The sequence below is a fragment of the Lacerta agilis genome, chromosome 14, assembly GCF_009819535.1.
Source record: "Lacerta agilis isolate rLacAgi1 chromosome 14, rLacAgi1.pri, whole genome shotgun sequence".
NCBI lineage: Eukaryota > Metazoa > Chordata > Lepidosauria > Squamata > Lacertidae > Lacerta > Lacerta agilis.
The window spans coordinates 36,068,849-36,092,321 of NC_046325.1; the positions used below are offsets into that span (position 1 = coordinate 36,068,849).

The window sequence follows — 23,473 nt, forward strand, 5'->3', positions numbered from 1 at the left end:
CACCTTATCTGAAGAAGTGTGCATGCACACGAAAGCTCATACCAAGAACAAACTCAGTTGGTCTCTAAGGTGCTACTGGAAAGAATTTTCTATTTTGTTTCGACTGCATGCAGAAAGTGTAATGTGTTGGGAGCGACCCACAGACACAAAGCAGGGACACTCATTGCTCATTGACACACAAATGCACAACATCTGCACTGTGGAAGGAGCCGTCAAAAGTGCCCACACTGAGGTCACTTCCCGTTGAAACGTATTCTAAACGTAAGCAAATAAACACTCACTCAACTCTATTGTTTATTTGAACGGATGACTGTTTTCTCTCTCTCCAGTTTCCTGAATTAATTTGCTTCATTTATTTGTTTGTTTTTGTTTATAATGTTAATGAGAAGTGATGTTTCTGTCCTTGCTGTCTTGTTAAGCTGCCCAAGGACCGCAAACTTATGGTGAAGGTGTTGGGTGGGCCACTCTCCCAAAAGAGGAGTACAGATCGACATGAAATTTGCAACTGCTAATTTATACGAATGCACAGACATTTGGAGAGAGCTGCTACCATTTGAATAGAAACACAAGGCATCTCACTCTAGTGGAGAAAGAAGACTGTTGCCGGGTGACCCGTGTGCGTGTTTGGTCCAGGGGATGACTGTTGATGGACAGTTTCAAGACATTTATTAGGGTTCCTTTTCTTTAAACCAGGTTGGGATTGGGCAGCCCTTGAAAGTGACGATGCTTTCAAAAAGAGGGCCATTTTCCATCCAGAGCTTCAAACAGAGGACCTTCTTCTGTAGCCACCCAGTGAAAGTGTGTGATATAAATTATGTAGGTTAAGTAAATGAGGGGTGGGTGTGTGGGGAAACCCCATAGAGGCTAGATAATGAATATATTTTTAACTTTTTTCTTTTAAGAAAAAAGCTAACCAAAAAGGAACAAATTAATCCAGATTTATGCTGGCCAGGCGACAACCCCAACATAACACAGTTCTCTCTCGCAATCCAGCTTGGGTGAGGCTGTGGCCTGGCCCTGTTTCTCGCATCTGGATTGAATTAGACATTCCGGCTTCTGGCTGGCTGGAGTTCTGTCCCTCCCTTCCCCCCCATTTCTGCCCCAACCATCGCCTGAGTGGGCAGACATCGCGTGAAATCCAAGAGAGAGGGAAAAGAAGGAGAGAGAGACACAGATCCAGTACGTTCTTGAGTTCAGTGGGTGGGAGATTCAGGATAACTGACCTCTTGCCCTCCTCCAGCAACGCCGGGTTTCATTTGTACGCCAAGTCCTGGTTGGAGAGAGACAGCGCCATGGAGATGTGGCCTCTGATGCAGCTGCTGCTCTTGGGGTTGCTGCTGGGGGCGGCTCGGGGACAGAGAGATGAGCTCAGCTCTGAGGAGGAAAGAAGAGCCCTGATGCTGAAGGTGAGAAACTCTCCATTTCCCTGGTACCACCCCATCTCCTAACACAGGGACAAATACAGCATAAACAGTGGCCTTGGTCATTACAATTTGCCAGGGGACTCGGGGAGGGCAGCTGCCATGCTGGAAACAGAGTGTGAGTGCACACCATACATTTAAAAAACACACCCCTTCAAAGAATCCTGGGAACGGTAGTTTACAGAGCTACAGTTCCCAGCACCCTTAACAAACTACAGTCCCCAGGATTCCTTGTGGGGAAGGGATGTATGATATGTATAAAGGTAAAGGTAAAGATACCCCTGACCGTTAGGTCAAGTTGTGGACAACTCTGGGGTTGCGCGCTCATCTCGCTCTATAGGCCAAGGGAGCCGGCGTTTGTCCACAGTCAATTTCTGGCTCATGTGGCCAGCATGACTAAGCCGCTTCTGGCAAACCAGAGCAGCGCACGGAAATGCCGTTTACCTTCCCACTGGAGTGGTACCTATTTGTCTACTTGCACTTTTTGGGGTGCTGTCGAACTGCTAGGTGGGCAGGAGCAGGGACCGAACAACGGGAGCTCACCCTGTCACGGGGATTCGAACCGCCGACCTTCTGATCGGCAAGCCCTAGGCTCTGTGGTTTAGACCACAGCGCCACCCGTATAGGGTTGCCATTTGTCTGGTTTTTCCCAGACATGCCTGCGATTCCAAGGTCGAAATTACCATACGGAGGGATTTTATAAAAATCGGGAAAATGTCCGGGTTTTCGCAAGCAGAGGAGAAAAAGCTCAACAACATTTTGTGTGTCCCCCCCCAAATAGCTCAACAACGTTTAAGGCAATTCCCCCCCAAAAAAGCTCAACAACTGTTTTGTGTCCGGATTTTTACATCTTGAAATATGGCAATCCTAGATATGTACAGATCCTGTGTTGCTTCCAGAATGCCGGCCTGTCCTTATCCAATATGGAAACTTTTCCCAGAATCCATTAGGCATCACCAAAAGGATACTGGGGGTTCTTATGCCCTGCTCCCCACTGCAATCTGCCAAGCAATCAATTTATGGCTCTGCTTCAGGCAGCAAAATGTGTTGGACAGGGAAACGAACAAAGGAAAGTGAAGCCCTATGTAGACATTAAAGCTTCATCCACACCAAATGTTTAAACCACATTTCCCCCTCCCAAAGAATCCTGAGACCTGTAGTTTGTTAAGGCCACTGGGAATTGTAGCGCTCTCTGTGTGGGGTAAACTACAGTTCCCAGGAATCTTCGTGTGGGTGAAGGAAACATGCCTTTGATATATGGTGTGTCTGCAGCCCCACTGAACACATACAGTATGGCATGGAGTGGGACCCACCATCAACCTCACTCTCTCAACTGCTATGTGGGAATGCCACATTCAGACATGACGATTATTGCATTCATTTTCCTGGTTGTCTCCAAAAATCCATTGTCACACCATTCTGGAAACAGCAGCTCTGTGAGTAGGAATAGGGGCCTCCTAACAACTCTCAGCACTCTTCACAAACTACAGCTCCCAGAATTCCTTGGGGGGGGAACCATGGATATTTAAAGGGGTATCATCACACTTTAAATGTATGGTGTGGACGTGGCCTCAGATATCACCAACAAAGAGGACCGAAGAGGACAGGCTTTCACAAAACTTGCATATGCTAATTTATATGTCTAGATGCAACTCATTACTGTTATTTAAATAAAAATAGAGTCCATCTTGTTGTGGAGAAAACTGCGGCCAAGTGACCAGTGTGCAGGGGCGTCCAGGCCTTACACCTGGAATGGGATCCTGTGTGGAGATGGGGATGGAGCCACCCTCCAGCTGCTGCCGCCCGCCTGGAGGGAAAGGTGGGCATGGGGGGGGGGGGCGCCGCCGGAGGGATCCTTGCACCACGGCGCCAGATAGGCTTAAGACGGCCCTGCCAGTGTGCCTGTTGCAGGAATGCTTCATGCCTGCTTGGTCTGCAGTCAGTGATAACAGACCCTCCCAGTGTCCCTATTTTCCAGGGACAGTCCTGGACTTACAGAAGCCGCCCCTGTTTCTTCCTGATTTGATCCTGGAATGTCCCGCTTTTCCTTAGGACGTAGCCATTTCCCCCAGAGAAATGTTGTAGGGTATGGAGTAATGCGACCCGCCCCCTCCAAGCCAAGGAGATAACTAACTGTACAACCATTAAAGGACATCTGAAGGCAGCCCTGTATGGAGAAGTTTTTTTAAAAAAAGTTTAATGTTTTATTATGTTTTTATATATGTTGGAAGCCTGGGCAACCCAGTCAGATGGATGGGGTATAGATAATAAAATTATTCTTATTATGAAATAGGATGTCCCTATTTTTATTAGAGAAATGTTAGAGGGTAACAGTTGATGGGCAAACTTCAAGGCCACTGCTGCACAGTTCTTTAATCTTATACCGGACCTGACAGTCCTTCTAACCGAGGACACTTTAAAAAGAGACAGTCCTCTGACAGCTTTCAAATAGAGGTCTGCCCTCTGTAAAATTGGACACGTGGCCACTTCAGTTGCGTAATGTTTAGACGCCTGCTCTGTGTTTTTTTCTTAGACGTACTAGGATCTGGGGCACTTCCAGCCTCCAACCCAAACATATTACTTAAGACTCTCTCTCTCTCTCTCTCTCTCTCTCTCTCTCTCTCTCTCTCTCTCTCTCTCTCTTTCTAAGCTAGACCTGCTCAGGCAGCCAGGAAAAATTCCGGTAGGTCTGACTGTACATGCATGTTCCTACTAAAGTAATTTATACAAAAACTCTTCGTTTGCCCTGAACGCCTCTCCCGGGTCCCTGATCTGAATAATCTTACAGCTTGGATTCTGTCCTCTCCCATCCAGCCCTACAGCCGTTGAACTCAGTCTGCTCTCACCACAAGGGCCCTTCTTTCCTTTTTGCAGAGGAATTGGGGCCTCTGTCTTACGCATCTGAAATTCGCGTGCTTAACAGGCCCGGGGAAATCCAGGGCAGGATGATAGGAACAGGATGACTTCACCTGCGCTGTGATGTCAAAACAAAAAACAACAACAACAACAACAACAACAAAAACCCCGCACTCAGTGTTGGCATGCTTTTTCTTTCTTTAAAGGGATGTTTCGATTTGAGCAAGCCTTTGCCTTTTGCTTGACTGCCAGCTGACCAGATGCCATCAAGCTGCTGCGTTCTTGTGACTGAGGTCTGGAACAAAGCCTGGATTTCTGAATCCTCTTGGACGCTAAAGCATGGAACTCTTTTAGAAGCAGTAACCAAGTTTTGGGAATTGGCTTAGCATCTTCCGTGGATGGCCAAGTCAAAGCTTAGTGATTATCTAGTGTGCATTTGCGATCTCACTGTTTGCTCTGCCTGTTTCCGTCTGTTTCTATTACTTAATATCTTGACAAACTGTTTAAGCATCTCTAAAGCAGTGGTTCCCTAACTTTTTCGGGCCACCCCCCACCATAGCTGTCAAGTTTCGGATTTGAAAATAAGGGATCAGCAGTCTCACCTATCCCGGGGACAGTCACATGTCGTTGGTGGGCGGAGCCAGAAGCAAAAGTGGGTGGAGCACCAATGTAAACTCCAAGCGGGCTCAGGCTCGGAGCGGAGCAAAGAGGAGGGCAGCCATGTGTTCCGCGCGATGGAGCCCCATCGTCTTCTTGTCTGATCCCATCAAAACAGGACAGGAAGCAGCAGCTGCTCAAAGGCAGCCAGGCTCTGCCCGCCAGCTAATCCTATTGGCCGGCTGAGGGGCGCGGCGGCAACGGATAGGGGCTGGTGCAGGGGGAGGAATACACCCCCCTGTAAGGACGGGAAACGGCTCCCACTTGCTTTGAGGGCTGAGGCTTTTCTCTCCAAGTAGGCGAGGTCTTCCCAGCCAGTCCCTGGCCAGCAGGGGAGGAGCTGCTTCCATTAAAAATGGGAAATTTAAGGCAAATAAAAAATAAGGGAGAGCAGTGGGAAACTGCTTAAAATAAGGGAGAATCCCGGGGAAAACGGGATACTTGACAGCACTGCCCCCCACCCCACCCTGGTTCTATAAACTCATCCCAGCGCCCCCTACCCTATAAAAAAGCATTATTGAGAAAAGCAGTATGCACGACTCATTAAGGAAAATAATTAGAGAATCAGAGAATTGTAGAGGTGGAAGGGACCACAAGAATCATCTAGTCCAATCTCCTACAATGCAGGAATATTTTGCCCCATGTGGGGCTCGAACCCATGACCCTGAGATTAACAGTCTCACGCTCTAACCGACTGAGCTTTCCAAAACTGAAAACTGTAACAATTAATTGCACATTTATTCAAACTCCAATCAAAACTATTTAGTTTAATTAATTTAACAAAACTGACGAACTTGGTCCAGCGATACCAGCTTTTCAAGGACTGATATAGCCATTTACACCTCCATCTTCCTCCTGTCACCCCCTTGCCTCTTAGAGAACTGCCCCCAGGTAATCCCACGGACCTCCCCCCTGGGGGGGGGGCGTACCACCCACTTTGAAAACCACTTATCTAAAGTTTTGCCTGGGTGGTTTCTGAGATTCCACCTTATGCTCCTTCCATGCTTCGAATGCCCTCTTTAGTTACACTTCCTCCTGTTTTAGGGAACCCAAGAAACTGCCTTATACCTAGGTGCTACTGGAAGGAATTTTTCTATTTTTTATTTTGTTTTGACTAGGGCAGACCAACACGGCTACCCACCTGTAACTGCCTTATACCTAGTCAGAACAAGGGTCCACATAGCTCAGTACTGTTGACACTAGCAGTGGTTCTTCAGGATTTCAGAGAGGGAACATTCCCAGTCACAGCTGGAGATCTTGGGGAATTGAACCAGGGACCGACCTTTCGCATGTCTTTCCACTGAGCGATAGCCCTTTCCTACTTGTTACCTCCCAATCTGAATGAAGCCTATCTGCCTCCAGCTTTGCTGTCGGCCTGGGGCTGCAAAAAATCTGCAAGAGGTGGCCAGTGGCTTGCGTTCTGCGGGGTTACCATGCAGGTTTGTACTACTAGATCCATGTTTCTCAAACGTTGGGCAACAGCAGTTGTTGGAAGTTCTGATTTGATCCCAGAATGTCCTGGTTTTCCTTAGGACGTCCGTATTTTCATTGGAGAAATCATATAATTGTAGAGTTGGAAGGGACCCCAAGGGACATGTAGTGCAAACCCCTGCAATGCAGGAATACTGTTGGAGGGTAAGGAGTTATGCAAACTCCGAGCCAAGTTGATAAGTAACTATACAGCCTTTAGAAGACACCTGAAGGCAAGACAACTGTATAGGGAAGTTTTTTTTATGTTTCGTGTTTCAGTACGTTTTTATATATGTTGGAGGCCGCACAGAGAGGCTGGGGCAAACCCAGACAGATGGGTGGAGTATTATTATTATTATTATTATTATTATTATTATTATTATTATTAAACAGCACATCCCTCTTTTCATTGGAAAAATGTTTGAGGGTGTGCAAAAATTATGGTGCTGGAGGAGACTCTTGAGAGTCCCATGGACTGCAAGAAGATCAAACCGATCCATTCTTAAAGAAATCAGCCCTGAGTGCTCACTAGAAGGACAGATCCTGAAGTTGAGGCTCCAGTACTTTGGCCACCTCATGAGAAGAGAAGACTCCCTAGAAAAGACCCTGATGTTGGGAAAGATGGAGGGCACAAGGAAAGGGGACGACAGAGGATGAGATGGTTGGACAGTGTTCTCTAAGCTACTAATATGAGTTTGGCCAAACTGCGAGAGGCAGTGAAGGATGGGGTGCCTGGCGTGCTCTGGTCCATGGGGTCACGAAGAGTCGGACACGACTGAACGACTGAACAACAACAAAACACCCCTTTCTCGTAGGCAGAGCAGAGCTCAGGCAAAAACACTTGAGGAGGGTGCAAATCAATCAAGACTGGTGAGGGGCGTGGCTTGGCAGGGCGTATGGCTTCGGAAGAGTCCAGAGAATGTAAGCAGAGAGACCATTTCTTTCCCAACCCCAGAGCCCATGAGGGTGCCTGTTCCTATTCTAACCCTCCTCGTCTATCCTCCCCTTTTCGCAGCACTTGCAAGAGGTTCTGGAGCTCTCAGAAGCAACCGGAGAGGAGGCTGCGCAGGAGGTCACCCTGACTGAGGTCGGGGACCCAGCTGGCAAGGAGATCTTAGACGAAAATGCAGAGGTGGAGGAACCCGTAGAAGAGCCTGCCCGTACCACACAGCTGTCCCCAACCACAGCACCCCCGGCTCAGCAGGAGGAAGAGGATGACTTCACCTACGTGTGTGAGTAACGCAAAACACTCAGGTCCCTTCTTCCTTTTAAAAAGGTGACCTTTCCCACCTCAGAGTTTCAGAACCCCAGGTAACATAATGGGAATCCTCTTCTAGCTGGCTTTGAAGGGTGATTTGTTAAAAGAACGGAAGATAGGTGTATCGATTTCTGCTAGCCATGATGGAGCCCTCCAGGCTTGGGAGCAACGTAGTTCTCTCTGGCCCCATCTGCACTACAGATTTAAAGTTTTATTATGTTTTTAGTTTTATTATGTTTTTATAAAGCTGCCCAGAGTGACCGGGGAAACCCAGCCAGGTGGGCGGTGTTATGTATTGAAGTTCTCACCCTAGGCCACTAGGGGTGTGTGTAGATAGTTCATTCTGCTGCAGTTTTCACTCAGGTCCGCACATGCAAATGAGGGATTGAAAGTGACGTTCAGGGATTGGGTAACTACAGAAAGTTGTTACTGTTGCTTGTAGCTGAGTTCTATATAAGCAGGCTGCTGAGCCCTTCAGTTCACTTCTGTTCCAGCCTGAGAATAAACAAGAGCTGCTTGAAAATCACTGTGTCGTTTGCTGTGTCCACCCACTACTTAACAGGCGGAGTATTGTTGTTGCTGGTGGTGCAGTATCATGTCACTTTAAACAGCCATGGCTTCCTCTGAAGACAGTCCCAAGGGGAGCTCCACAACTGCACCTCCCCTCGAGATTCCCTAGACCAGGGTTTCCCAAACTTGGGTCTGCGGCGGTTTTTGGACTACAATTGCCATCATCCCTGACCGCTGGTCCTGCTTAAACAGCTCAGAACCGTAATACCTCAAGGACCGCCTGTCTCCATATGAACTTAGACAGATCCTGAGATCATCCTTGAGGCCCTTCTAAGTGTGCCTCCTCCACGAGAGGTCCAGAGCATGGCAACATGAGAACGGGGCCTTCTCTGCAGTGGCTCCCTGTTTGTGGAATGCTGTCCCCTGGGAGGTTCTCCTGGCACCTTCATTATACACCTTTAGGCACACCAGGCGAAAACATCCCTCTTCAACCAGGCCTTTGGTTGATTGATCTGATGTGTTGTGGAAGGGGGATTTTTGGATTGTGTTTGTTCTTTTTATTATGTATTTTGTGTTTATTATATTGCAATTTTATGTTGTGAACTGCCCTGAGATCTACGAGTAGTATACAAATTTAACAAACAAACAAACAAGGTGATCTGTGGATGTTGTTGGACTACAACTCCCATAATATTTTACCAGTTCCATGCTTGCTGTGGCTGATGGGCTCCACGTCTATCCTCGTAGCCTTTACAGCTCCTTTGCAGCTCATAGGCTCTCAATTTTTAATAGAATTGTTTGTTTGTTTGTTTGGAATCTCTCTGGAGTCTTTGGGCTTACTCTAGGGAGGCCCAAGTTCGAATCCCAGCTCAGCCATGAGCCGATTTGAAAACTGCTATTGTGCCCTCCCTTAGCAGTCGTTCTGAGCAAGTTCAACATACCCTGTTTCTCGAGCCTTCCCTCGCCTGTCGTCCCATGCTCCCAAATGATATATCTTCCACTCTTTTCTGAAGCCACTGCTTTCTGCTTGTCCTCAGGCACAGAAGCCAATTACATCTAACTCCAATCAATTCCTAACATAAATCCTGATTTCTTGGGTCTTGGCTGGAAGCAACAGTAAACCCTACCCATCAACGACTTCCTTTCACTTTATAAAAGCCTCCGCTTTTGGCTGGGGAAGAAGGAGGGTGTGTGTGGAAATCACCCTAGGACTTTGCTGCAATGCCAGGAATACCCCCAACCTCTCTAGAATTCTAATATTCACAATGGCAATCAAAAGTTTAGGCACAGCAGTAAGAGCAATCTCTCCTGCCAGCAAGGATCCCACGGGGAAGTAAGTGCTAAGATCATTTATTTATTTGAAGTATTTTTATCCTGCTCTCCAAGCCAGAAAAGAGTCCCAGAGCAACTAACATAAGATCTGTTAAGATAAGGCTGTCTTCTGCCAGCTGAGTTTACAAGAGACATGACACAAAAGGAAAAAGGGATGGTGAGGGGAGAGGAAAACAAGCGTACTCCGTTTTTAAGGCACCTGTTGACCAGGCTTCATAGTGGTTGTCATAATGACCAGTTGCAATGGAAAGAATTCAAGGACAGGATGAGCCAAAGGGAGCTGTCAGCTGAGACAGTGGGGTGGCCCTGCTTCCTGTCTCTCCTCCTCCTCCTGCAGCCGGATGGAATGGCTGCTACGAAAAGATTGAGAGCCGAAGGAAAGAGGAGACCCATGGAGCTGGGATCTCAATAGAGCCGATGGCACAGGCCCATCGGTTTTGCCTTGCTGGATTCAGACCAGCATTTAAGGTAAAGGTACCCCTGACTGTTAGGTCCAGTTGCAGAAGACTCTGGGGTTCCGGCGCTCATCTCGCTCTGTAGGTTGAGGGAGCCGGCGTTTGTCCGCAGACAGCTTCTGGCTCATGTGGCCAGCATGACTAAGCCGCTTCTGGCAAACCAGAGCAGCGCGTGGTTTACCTTCCCACCGGAGTGGTACCTATTTATCTACTTGCACTTTTTGGGGTGCTTTCGAACTGCTAGGTGGGCAGGAACTGGGACCGAGCAACGGGAGCTCACCCCGTCTCGGGGATTCGAACCACCGACCTTCTGGCTCTGGTTTAGACCACAGCGCCACCTGCGTTAGGTGTCCTGCAAAAACCACTAGCCAGTTGCCTCCGGCAGTTAACCAGAATAGCATAGTGGCAGATAGCATTCCTTTGGGAATTAAAATGTATGGCCTTGAGAGACAGACTATTTGTCTATCTAGTCCAGTACTGTATTCACTTACAGGCAGTAGCAATGCAAGGTCTAAGAAAGTAAAAAAAAAAAATAATCCTGCTCATCACCTGTTACCTGAAATCTTTTTAACTGGTTATGAAATGTTATGCATATTCCTGATGTCAAGTGCAGATGGCATGTGCCTACAATTTTGGCACTGGGCACTTCTAAAGACAGACCTACAGTTTACATATGAACAAAACTCTGAAGGCAGTTTCATACAGGGAAAAACAGCTTCACAAGGGCAGGAGGTTGGAGTGGAGCAGCGAGTTGCCTTACCCTTTCCCCACCCATGACTTTTTGCTCTTCGGTGCTCTTACCCCAAACCGTTCTTACTCATGAGGGGCTCCCAAGCCCTTGCAAATACGTGCTGTGGTGAAAGGGTTAATCACTCTCCACTTTCTCACCCTAAATCATCTCTCTTCCCCCTCCTTACTCATCTCTGAAGCTTTTCCCTAGAAGAAACAAATGGCATCAAGGTTTATGTTGCACATGTAATTCAGAGCGACAGTTCTCCTTCCTTCAAAATTCAGAGCGACAGCTATCCTTCACATCACAAATAATTGGCTGTTGTAACTTTCGCCTGAAGCGCAGCATCATTGGTACTCCTTTAGGGGCTAGGGCCAAAGTCTCTGCACCTCTGCTCAAAAATTCCCTCCCCAGTTGCTCCTCTCCTGACTTTGAATTAAAAGAAATAAATGTCTGGAGGGGAAAGGGTTAAGCACCCCCCCATTTCCTGCTGAAGAGTCCAATCTCCCTGCCAGCTCTTTTCATTTATAACACTTGCACTTACACTTACACTTACACACACACACACACACACACACACACACCAGCAGCAGGATAAAATTGCACACCTTGGTTGGTGTGCCATGTTTCGTTTGGCCTTTGTTCTGGAAAAGGATTCTGGGAAAGCCCAATACTGGGGCTGTGCTGGGGGTGGAGCACCCAACTACCTAGCACTGAAGTTCGCAGAAATCTGATGTGGATTTTTCCATCCTTGGAAACACAACATTTTTTTCTCAGCATTAGGGGAGAAACCAGGGTGGGGCGGGGGACCCTGCCACACACAGTCGGTTCCATTGCTGGCGAGCTGCAGCTGTGAAAGCCATCGAGACTTAGTGGCAGAAATGAAAGCTGCCATAGAAGTAAAACGTTCAAAGAAAGGATACTGCTGCGAATGATCACAGACGGTTTAAAAATAAAAATACGGAAGGCGCATCTTGGCTCTTTGTTCCCACTTCAATCGCACTTGGCTCAAGTCGAGCTAACTCGAGTTAAGCAGTTTCCTTAAACCATCAAGTAATCCAGGAATGCTTTTAACAAATAAATAAAAGCCGCAGCTGAAGATGAATAAGGGCTATATTTAGCACACTGGAGCACTCCCCAAATATTACCTTAACAACCCTGCAAGGTAGGCTGGCATGATTAACCCCTATATTAAAAATGGGAGACAAAAAAACTGAGTAGCAGGGAAGGAATCCTTTATATATTTAGGGGTTGTTTTTTTTAAAAAATAATAATTTTATTTACAATCTTATAATTATTACAGTGCTTTTCATATATCAGAACCATACAGTAAATTACACATTCCTTCCAGTAGCACCTTAGAGACCAACTAAGTTTGTTCTTGGTATGAGCTTTCGTGTGCATGCACACTTCTTCAGATACACTGAAACGGGAGTCACCAGACCCTTAAATATAGGGAGGGAGTGGGGAGGGGTATTACTCAGAAGGGTTACCTGTAACAGTAAACTACATCACATTGTAGTTACACAAATTCCTTTCTTTTTTTGTACACCTTTTGCTTCTTCAGTTCAAGCTGTGATAGGGTAGGGTGGGTAACAGTGGGGGGCGGGCATAGTCTGTAGGGCAAATGGGGCACTGCCCCATCAACTTCAGCCACTTGGCTGCCTTCTTGTATAGAACCGGTCCAGGGAAGGGCACTGCTTGTCAACCTGCTTCTCCGAAACTGGAATTAGCTCTCCCAGGTTCTGCCCTATCAGTCCCAATGGGCGCTAGCCGCTAAGGGTGGTGGAAGATAGGTTGAAATCTCCCACTGCTTGACCAGCATGGCCATGTGTGTCCTACTTTACAGAGCCCTCTGTTTATAAGCCTGTCAGAGTACACATCTCCATAGGATGGTCTGTTTCGGTCCTAGCCTGATGCAAACAGAAAGAACAACCCCCCAAAAAGGAGACTGAGAGGGACATTGAGTTTGTCTATCAACAGTTAACACCTGGGCAACAGACAGAACAGGTCAGCTGGTCGCTGTCTTCCCCATTGTGGCGGGATGATCTTTCCCTTTAAAGTGCAGCAAATATTCCTAAATTTGCGTATGGCCGGCTAAGCCAGGTGGGGTTACAACTTACCAGATGAGTCTTTCCCTGCATGTCAGGACAGACTCCAGCAGATTATGCGGGGGACACCAATCATGGGTCCAATGGTCGAGAAGGTGGTTTCTGTGCGTTCTGCAGAGGGAAGTGAGCGGTGGATGAGGCTTGTCCACCTGGAAAGATAGCCCATCTAGGAAAGGGAAAACTCCTGATCCCAAACCTCCGCTGCCTTGCGGGATGTATTGGGCAGAAGGAAAGACTATGGAGTAATCCCAACACAAATCCAGAATGGAGTCCTTAAATTGGTTGGATGAGATGGTGCCTTGTACGCCTCCTTCCGGTAACTCCTACAGCCAAGCTGGTGAAAAAACCAAAACAAACCTATTGCTCTGCTTTCCTTTGGGCCACACGGCTTCATACACACGGCCCATGCATGCACGCACCCCACTTTGATGCTGATAATGCATTTGATTCCCCCACCCTGCGCACTCCATTGTCTCTCAAGACAGACAGGTGCCAACAACAAGCATATGGCGTAGCATGTGCAAAATGTACTGCAAAACCGTATTCCCCTTTTGTCTCTCTTTTTTTGGTGATGGGAGTCCTCTGCCTCCCTCCCCCTTCTTTCCTTTGGCTACCCTGACTCCCCAACAGTTTGAGCCCAAAGCCGCGTTAGCCTGTTAAAATAGTAGCTTTCTGTTTGGAAACTTCTGCTGTAGCTTTTCCCATCCTCCCCACCCACATTGTGGCCGAACTACCCTTAATAGTTTTAGATGTGTCTTTGCATGGAATGGACAGGATTTTAAAAATGCAAATTGCATCAGTTTGGGTTGGGGTGCCCTGATAATTAACAGAACCAGAACAGATTGGAGAGGGGATTTAACACTTTCCTCCCCTGCTGTGGTCCTAAGGAAAATCCATCTTCTGAAGTAGGGATTTGCTCTGTGTGTGTGTGTGTGTGTGTGTGTGTTGGCAGAGGTGGGTGAGTGGGTGGGTGGGTGGGAATCCCGTGTTGACACCAATGGGGAAATGTCTTTCCCATGGGTTGGCAAACTAAGGCCCGGGGGTTGGATCCGGCCAAATCACCTTCTAAATCTAGCCTGAAGACAGTCCAGGAATCAGTGTGCTTTTACATGAGTAGAATGCGTCCTTTTATTTAAAATGCATCTCTGGGTTATTTGGGGGCCTGCCTGGTGTTCTTACATGAGTAGAATGTGTGCTTTTATTTAAAATGCATCTCTGAGTTATTTGTGGGGCTGGGCATAGGAATTTGTTCATTCCCTCCCCCTCCAAAATATAGTCCTGCCCCCCACAAGGTCTGAGGGACAGTGGACCGGCCCCCTGCTGAAAAAGTTTGCTGACCCCTGGTCTTTCCAGTGCAAGCACCCCTTTTCACAGGAAGGATTTTCTACCAGCGGAGGAAAGGGTTAAACCCCTCTCTGCATGCCTGCCCAGATCGGCCTTTCTCCTTGATGCAATTTGCATTTTTTTAAAAAAATTTGCACATGAAATGCAAAGGCATCTTTTAATGGCCTGTGTCTAGTGTGCTGCCTCACACACATCAAACATACCCCTTTCTTGCCTGTGGTGTTGGCTGCACTGATGAGTTCTTCCTTCCAATTGCACACAGAGCCTGTTCAAGGCCAGACACCCCCCTCCAGTTGACCACAACTACCTAGATCCCTCCTGCATCACCCACAGACCACCCTCTCTTATCTGTCTCTTGCACAGAGAGGCTTATACAGATGTGCTTGCATGCACCCCCCCCCAATAACCCAATCCTTAGAAGCTACCCAGTCTGCTCATTCCATTCCTTAGCTGAGCTGAACTGCCTGCATTTATAATTTGACCACAGCAAGAATGATGCTCCCATGATGTGATAATTTACTGTTTGTGTAGGGACCAGAGCCGTGCTCTTAGCAGTAGGTAAATTTCTTTTAAAGAAACCCAACATAGGCAGTAAAGGCAGTCTCCAACTCAGAACAGTTTCTAACTTAGAATCATGGAGTTGGAAGGGACCACAAGGGTCATCTAGTCCAACCCCATGCAACGCAAGAATCTTTTGCCCAATGTGGGGATCGAACCCACAACCCTCAGAGTATGAGAGTCATGCTGTATCTCCGTGGACTCAATGGGAAGCTGCTGTCAGATAATTTGCTCTACTTCAAGGGTGGGGAAACTCTGGCCCTGAAGATGCTATTGGACTAACACCCATCAGCCCTAGACTCTGTGGCGAACAATCAGGGAAGATGGAAGCTGTAGGGCTGCCTTCAGGTGTCTCCTAAAGGATGTCTATTTACTTATCTCCTTGGCTCAGGGGTCGTATAACTCCATACATTTCTCTGATGAAAAGAGGGATGTCCTAAGGAAAAGTGGGACATTCCGGGATCAAATCAGAAACTGGGATGGCTTCTGTAAATCCGGCACTGTCCCTGGAAAATAGGGACATTAGGAGGGTTTGGCATCTATAGAGACGGTTTTACTTAAAAGAATGGTTATTGACATCCCTCTTGTCTGGGGAGACAACAGAAGAGTGGGCCTTGTGCAGGGTGAAAAGGGTAAAGTCAAACTGTTGGAGAGTTACAGCGCCTGCTGTGGCTGTAGAGACAGATATTGGAGAGACATGTTTTATTGCAGGTGGGGCAGAATCATAGAATCATAGAGTTGGAAGAGACCACAAGGGCCATCCAGTCCAACCCCCTGCCAAGCAGGAAACACCATCAAAGCATTCCTGACAGATGGCTATCAAGCCTCTGCTTAAAGACCTCCAAAGAAGGAGACTCCACCACACTCCTTGGCAGCAAATTCCACTGTCAAACAGCTCTTACTGTCAGGAAGTTCTTCCTAATGTTTAGGTGGAATCTTCTTTCTTGTAGTTTGAATCCATTGCCCCATGTCCGCTTCTCTGGAGCAGCAGAAAACAACCTTTCACCCTCCTCTATATGACATCCTTTTATATATTTGAACATGGCTATCATATCACCCCTTAATCTTCTCTTCTCCAGGCTAAACATACCCAGCTCCCTAAGCCGTTCCTCATAAGGCATCGTTTCCAGGCCTTTGACCATTTTGGTTGCCCTCTTCTGTGTCGGAATACACTTCGTGGATCCATTAAGATCCGCGATTATTTGTTTGTATTAATGCTTTATTTCAGTACTATTTTTAGTGTCCTTCCGTTTGAAAATGAAAGTAAAAGTAAACTCAGTGAGCACTTTGCCACTGAAGATCACTCCGCCCAAAAAATATAGTTCCAGAGGTTTTTGAAGTTATCAATGGACATTTATTCTGCTTCCCGCCTTTTTGGAGGGCAGCAACAGTGGTTTTATTGGTTAATATATTGGTTATGATGTCACTCCTGGTGATCAATAAAAGGCTGAGGCTCCCCGTTTAGGCATCTCAGTTAAGGTTAGTTCCTTTAGGATCTAGGCAGTTTTACGTTCTTCTTTAGTTCTTTCAGTTGGGTCAAGTTTAGTTTAAGGGTTTCTGGGAGCGGGCTGGACGGGTTGGATGGGTTTGATGGTTTTACTTTAGTCAGGGTTTAGTTTGCGGAAGATCTTTCGGTAAGGTTTTAGTTAGGCTTCTAGATCTAGCATAGGGTTAGATCGCGGAAGACTTATTGGTTTAGTTTTATTTAGTTTAGTATCGCGGAAGATTTGGCGGCGCAGGGACTGAGAGATTAGGGAACTTTAGCATAGGGCTAAGAACAGCAAGTGTAAAAGAGCCTATGCGGGTCAGCCAAAGCCGTAAAAAGAGTATCGGTGTCTGTCTTTATTTGGGGAAAAGGTAAAGGTTTAAGATTTAATTTTGAAAAACGTCAGGGATTTCACCATAGTGCTTTAACTTTGCCCTTAGTTCATTTGTTTTCACACCAGTAACAGTACAGGAGGTCGCAAGTAACTTCAAGTTAGTTCGAGGCATCCATTTACTTTCGAGGCATCCATTCATTTTCGAGGCATCCATTCATTTCCGAGGCATCATCATTTCCGACTTACTCACGCAACATCAGGTTATGAGGCTTGGCCGGCGCCCGTGCCAATACGCACGTGGAACGCTGGCCGCATTTCCCCAGCAACTGGTATCCCGTGTGTGGGTGGCCTAGACTCACACACGGGAAGCTCCAGCACCGAATCCCCGCACTTCTGGACACGTTCCAGCTTGTCAGTATCCTTCTTGAACTGTGGTGCCCAGAACTGGACACAGTATTCCAGGTGAGGTCTGACCAGAGCAGAATATAGTGGTACTATTACTTCCCTTGATCTAGACGCTAGACAAAGGTATCCGGTTTTGCTGCTACAGGGGCATCATGGTAAGGTTTGGTCATTGCTGGGGGTCAGCCAGACAAAGGACACGAATGGGAAATTTGGCTGCTCATTGTCTTGGAAAGCACCTAGGCTTGAACATACCTCCAAGTGATAAAGAGCCTCAAACTGCATTACAGCCTCCTTAAGAGTGTGCGCAAGGAGAACAGCAGAGAGATTGCATTGGATTTTCACTTTGCTAAGAGTCAATTTGGATTTCAGGGAACTGGTTGCTGGGTTGCAGTGAAAGTGTCTTTCCTTAGCAGTGCAGTGTGAACAGCCTCGCAATTGCCATGTACTCTGGTTACAGTCTCTTCTCTAGCTGCCGGGAAACCCATGCGTGTGGCTGCCATGAAAAAGGAAGGAAGGAAGGAAGGAAGGAAGGAAGGAAGGAAGGAAGGAAGGGCAAACTCAGTGCTGGAGATCATTAGGGAAAGATAAAAAATAAAGCTGCCAGTATCGTATTGCCTTTACACAAATTGATCATGCAACCACGCTTGGAATAATGTGTCTAGTCTTGGTTGTTGCACCTCCAAAAGGATATTGTACCGTTTTAACAGTACCCCGTTACTGTTACCTTTTTAATATGCTTATAATTTTCCAAATAATCTACAAAACATTCCTAATCTTCTTTAAATATCTCATTTGGGTGGTGTTGGGCCAGCCACTGTCTAATTTACCTCATAGGGTTATTCCGAGGATAAAAATGTGGTGACCAGAATCATGTATACCACTTGAGCTTCTTGGGAGGAAAGGTGGGATATAAATAAAATAAAATAAGCAGAACATTGGAATTTCTGGGCTGCGGTGGGGAACCCGTGGCCTTCCAAAGGTCGCTAGGCTACAGCTCCCATCATCCCTGGCCATTGGCCATGCTGCCCAGGGCTGATGGGAGTTGGAGTCCAACAGCATCTAGAGAGACAGTTTTCCCACCTGTGAGATTATTTCCTTACAAGAGCATTCCTCCTGTTCAGGGTTTTTTTTCAGTTGAAACTTGCCAGAACTGTTCAGGTGGGCGCCGTTGCCATTATAAGAGAACAAGGGAGGTGTTCACGATGGGTTCTGGCACCTCTTTTTCTAGAAATATAGCACTGCACCTGTTCCTCTGCTTCCAGACCCTTAAAATTTGCCTTTGTTTCTCCTCTTCTTCCTCCTTCCTTGTTGTCCAAGCAGTCTCCCGCCTGAACAGCCTGGATGCAGCCGTCCACCGCCTCAATGTGCAGTTCCACCTCATGGACGTGAAGGTCTCCCAGTTCTCCCAAGGCCTGGCTGAGCTGAAAGGGAGCGTGACCGAGGCTCACGAGTCGCTCGACTCCTTGAAAGAAGTCGCCACGCGCAACCAGAAAGAGCTCGGGCGAATCGATGGTGAGGACTGGGGCAGGGGGGCGGTGCACATTGGGAGTGGTAGGAAAACAGGGAATGGCCCTATACTGTCACTGATTCCATTCCCTGCAATGCAGGAATCTTTCGCCTAACGTGGTCCCCACGACCCTGAGATTAAGAGTCTCGTGTTCTACAGACTAAGCCATCCCTCCAGTGAAGTGTTTTCTTTTTAAAGACAAAAAGGATCAGGAAGGCCAGCCACAGGTCTCCAGCATCTTGTCTGCTTCTGGCCCTCAACTTGCAAGAGCCTATGGAAATGCAAAGCCATGCTGAGAGCTGGATCGAGTGCCTGAGGCCGCCAGTTGCCAAATCCCTCCTTTAGCTCAAAAAAGCTGTCGTTCTTTTGGTGTCAAGATTGTGTGGTGTGTGTGTGTGTGCATGTGTGTCAGAGAGTCAGGATTTCATATGCTGCTCAGGGCTGATGGAGCATAAGGATCAAAGCAAAGATTATTCAGGGACATTGTTTGAATCCAGCACACTGAGCTCGGGTTGAGATGTGAGGGGGGAGAGGTTTCTCTCTCTTTTTATCTCTATATAATTTATTATTCTTATTTTTCAAATGTTTTCACGTCGACCTTCAAATCAAACACACTATTTCGTAAGTCGAATTCCCACCCTCATCTCTGCAGCATTTTTACTCAAACCTTTTCTAGTGCATTAGATCTTGATATCTACCACAAAATCTATCTGTTCTAATTGTTTTGTCATTTCCCCTCCTGCCCGCGATTTCATTTGACTGTAATAATATTTTTAAAGGCCACGAATATTTTTATAATATTTTGACTATAACATTTGACTGTAATAATATTTTTAAAGGCCACGAAATGCCTCCATTCTTCAGGATGGAGGCGTTTCTCAAGGCCATTCACCCTCTGTTGCCCCCACGTGTCAAAGTTCAGACTGCAGGCTTCTTGGGGCAGAGACCTATCTCCTTGCATTCCACTTGGAGTTGCAAGCCGTAGGTAGCAGCAGCAGCAGCAGTTGCCGTCGTAACCATGAGACACTCTCTGCCCTATCCCAAGGTTGCTTGCGAGGCCGCCGGACCCACGGCAAATGCTTCCTGATCTTCAAGAACTTCGAGGTCTACGACGCGGCGCAAAAACTGTGCGAGCTCAGGGGAGGGAACCTGGCCATGCCAGCAGACGCCACCGAGCTGGCCATCCTGCGCCGCTACCTCTACGACGCCTTCCAGCCTAACAACTGGCCTGTCTGGGTGGGCATCAACGACCGGCGCTCGGAAGGGCTGTGGCTCTTCGAGAACGGGCAGCGTGTGTCCGTCTTCGACTGGTACCGCGACTTCCTGGTGACTCAACCCAACGGCGGCGCCCGGGAGAACTGCGTGTCCCTCAGCTCAGACGATGGGAAATGGTGGGACAATGACTGCGAGCGGCGGATGTATTACGTCTGCGAGTACCGCCTCTAGGGGGGGGGCAGCTGGCTCAGGTCCAGTCCCAGGTGCGCATGGTCGCCATAGGTATCCTTCCGCTTACAGTGCAATGGTTAGCATGTCTGGGCTATGCAGGGCTACAACCTCTGGAAGGCAGTGCCCTGTCCCGTTTTCACACCCCCAACCTTACTCCAAGGCACGCAACACACACTCTTCATGGTGGGCCTGTTAGCCAAAGTATCCCACTTATTTCCTAGACCCCTGTCCCCACACCATAATAAAGAGGTGCTGGAACTCACCACAAACACTTCCCTCGTTCTCTTAGAATAGCAATGGAGAGGCGCACAGGTTCCGGCTGACAAACAAGCCCTGCACGTCCCAGAGTTTTGCTTTTTCTACTGCATGGCGATTCGGCAATTGTAATTCTAACAGGATCTCTTGGGAACTAAAATGTTTTTTTTTAAGGGGCCCGGTGTGCAATACACCTCGAAGGGTGGGTGTGTGTGTGGGGGGATTTTTTGTTGTTGAAAGTGTGGCGCTGTCCCTGAAACCCATTCATGGGCCTAGTCAGGATTTACCGTATTTCCCCGTGTATAAGACTAGTCCCCCCCCCAAAATAATGTCCAAAATTAGGGGGCGTCTTATACACGGATAGTGTCTCCCCCTATTTTCTTATATCCGAGTCCCCCAAAATAGGGGGCATCTTATACATGGGGGCATCTTATAGACGGAAAAATACGGTATGTTACGAGGGGCAGGGCACCTACCTGTCACCATCCTGTGTCTGGTTCTTTCTAGGATTCAGAATGAAATGTCTCGACAACAGTTGTTTTTCGTGACTTTCTTTGGACCCCAAGTGCTCAGAAATCTTCCCGCAATTTCTACTTTTAGTTACGTACCCCACCCCCTCGGCTATGTCCACAAGCCTGTTGCACACTTAAGACCATTCAGTTCCCAGTCGAGAAGCCATCGTGACCGGGGGGGGGGGGCTCAGCAGCCTGTGTCTGCTCTGAGGGTCAAACTAAACATGGCGTTTGTCACACAGTGTGGCCTTTGTGGCACGGCCGATTTTTCCGTTAACAAATAACTGGTGCATTGGGGTCGGTGGCGGTGAACTGATGAGGATGGTGGTAGTGAACCCTCTGCTCCCTCGTTTGGATTGGGCCCTCTTGGGCCTACACTTGAGTGAAAGAAAAGTTCCCATTTGACCAGAAGAGCAGCCCTAAGAGGAGAGTGTGCTCAATACCTTCCCAGGTCTGAACACCACATCCCTTCAAGCAACAATTAGGAGTGGGAACTTTGGGTACAAAATGGCTGCCTCAGAGTTCAACAGACTCGCACAAATTCATTCACAGCTCATCTTGACGGCTCCTCTGCATCAGGCCCTTTTCGAGCCTCCTCATAAATTCCTCAGCAGGGCAAACGGCTGGAAAACCTCTATTCTGAAGCAATTATATACATATATTTCAAGCATCAGGGACAGCAGACCTACCCTATACTGAATAGGCAAAAATACTGACGGGTGACAAACTTGCTTTCAAATTCTCTGCTTCCCACTGCACCCCAGACCTTTTGTGCAGCACCATCCTATGGACATTTACTTAGAAGTAAGCCCCACCAAGTTCAACGGGACATAGTGCCTAGCAAGTGAGCTTTAGGCCTAAGTGAGTTTAGGCTCAAGTGTCTTATCGCCCTATGTTGCTGGCCAGCTCTATGAGGGAGTTGGGCCTTCCTTTCTCCCCCCACTGAAGGATGTTTAGCAAGATACTAAGGTGAAATTCCTCACCCTGTGTGCCTCTTTCCCTCACCAGGGCCTATAAACGGTCACTGAATGCACTTTAGGAGCTCAAAGGGGGGAATGTCAAAAACTTGAGGGCTCTGGCACCTGCAAAGTATGGACAGATGAGGGGAAAGCATAGACGCCACATGACAGAAGTCATAGGGCTGAACTGTGGAGTCAGGTGGCAATTTAATTTCACCATTGCCAGTGGAGTTTTTATCTTGTATGTAGCTCCCTTCAGCTCCCTTATACTGTCCCACTTTCTAGGGCGGCCTCCACCAAAAGGTGCTTTGAGATGACCACTGGTTAGCTCAGTTGGTTAGCGCGTGGTGCTGACAGAACGTCAAGGTTGCAGGTTCGATTCCCCCATGGGACAGCTGCATTTTCCTGCATTGCAGGGGATTATAGAATCCTAGAGTTGGAAGGGACCCTGAGGATAATTTTTTCCAACCCCCTACAATGCAGGAATAGGCAGCTGTCCCATACGGAGATCGAAGCTGTAAGCCTTGGTGTTATCAGCACCATGCTCCAACAACTGAGCTACCCAGACAGGGTTGGACTAGATGATCCTCAGGGTCATTTCCCGCTCTACAATCCATGACTCAATCACGACAACTCCCATCAGCTCCGGAGAGCAGTGCTAATCCAAAATATCTGGAGGGCCCCAGTTGGTGAAGGCTGCCGCTGCCATAGGTCATGAGCCTGCCGCCGTGGGGTAAATCTCTTCAGCTGCTTCTCCCCACCCCCCTTCCTGTTCACCCTTTTAAAGAAAACCAAAAGCGCTCTTTTAAAATAAAGCATACTTTATTTTCTTGTTGAAGCACCAATTTCAATTTTTGAAAAACACACACAAAAGAAAACATGTTCCAGTACTGAATGGGGAGCGGGGGGTGGGGGGAGAGGTTAAAAAAATGAAACCCAAGCGTTGTTCCTCCAAGATGCCTCCACCCCCCCCAAATGTGGGGGTGACATTAAGGGGAGGGAGCAGGAAAGAGAAAAAACATGCATTCGTGTTTTCAGCTTTGTTCCTCCATGTTCTGGAGAGACACGTTTCAGCCACATGCAAACCGGACTAGGGATGTATGTAAACGAAGTTGGGGGGGGGGGAAGTAGAAAGGAACGGATTAATACTTTCTTTGGTTTATTATGCCAACTGACTGCTTGCCGCAGAAGGGTGGGTGGTAGACCAGAGGGGGGGCACCTCTGATCCCAAAGAGGGGAGGGCCAGTGTCCTCTTTTTTCTTTTCTCTGTTTTTGAGTCCTTCTAATCTGTACCTGGGACCCCCCACCCCAACCCACGGAGGGGAAAAGAAGGCAGATGCAATCACATGATTTCAGGTGCAAAGGGAGATCGCTCAGGGCCTGAAGGGATTTCCCAGTCACAATTTCCTCCATGCCCCCACCCTGCCCAATACCCTAGAAAAAGGATGTTTTCTGATTAGATCCCTCCTCAGACTGCTGCTTGGGATATTAAACCATCAACATCCCCTGCCTTTAACCTCAAAGAACACCTGGACACCAATATACATAAATATTCTATGTACTATATATATATTTTAAGAAGGGGAGGGAATGGGAAATCCACAATACCTACTGTGGAAAAACTGCCTCTTTCCCCTCCCCCAATTGCAATCCTCCATCTCCGCCCCCCCCCCCCCCGCAATATATGGCTAATTACAATCCAGCCCACTTGGAATATTCCACTCTGCTATTTTTCCCACTTCCTCCACCCTCCTATGTGAGCTACTTCTGCATTCCCCCTGCTTTCCAATTCCTGTGGTTTCCTCTATCCGAGTCCCTGCCAAATCCAACTCCCCAAAATCCTCCCCGCCCTCAGTCAGAGCTCCAC

The 23,473-nt window shown here is 47.7% G+C and overlaps 1 protein-coding gene across 1 annotated transcript; it reads left to right on the forward strand.

The window, feature by feature from the left end:
* The first annotated feature begins 1,081 nt into the window (after positions 1–1,081).
* CLEC11A (C-type lectin domain containing 11A) lies at positions 1,082–20,313 on the forward strand. The gene is made up of 4 exons (XM_033170703.1): positions 1,082–1,406; positions 7,420–7,636; positions 18,248–18,439; positions 19,480–20,313. The coding sequence occupies exons 1-4, from the start codon at positions 1,293–1,295 to the stop codon at positions 19,878–19,880; spliced, it is 924 nt and encodes a 307-aa protein (XP_033026594.1). The 5' UTR covers positions 1,082–1,292; the 3' UTR covers positions 19,881–20,313.
* The last annotated feature ends 3,160 nt before the right edge of the window (positions 20,314–23,473 follow it).

Coding starts and splice junctions, on each gene's coding strand:
- CLEC11A (XM_033170703.1), top strand. CDS start 1,293: ATGGAGATGTGGCCTCTGATGCAGCTGCTGCTCTTGGGGTTGCTGCTG. Junction 7,637..18,247: donor GGATGACTTCACCTACGTGT/GTGAGTAACGCA, acceptor TTGTCCAAGCAG/TCTCCCGCCTGAACAGCCTG. Junction 18,440..19,479: donor AGAGCTCGGGCGAATCGATG/GTGAGGACTGGG, acceptor CCCTATCCCAAG/GTTGCTTGCGAGGCCGCCGG.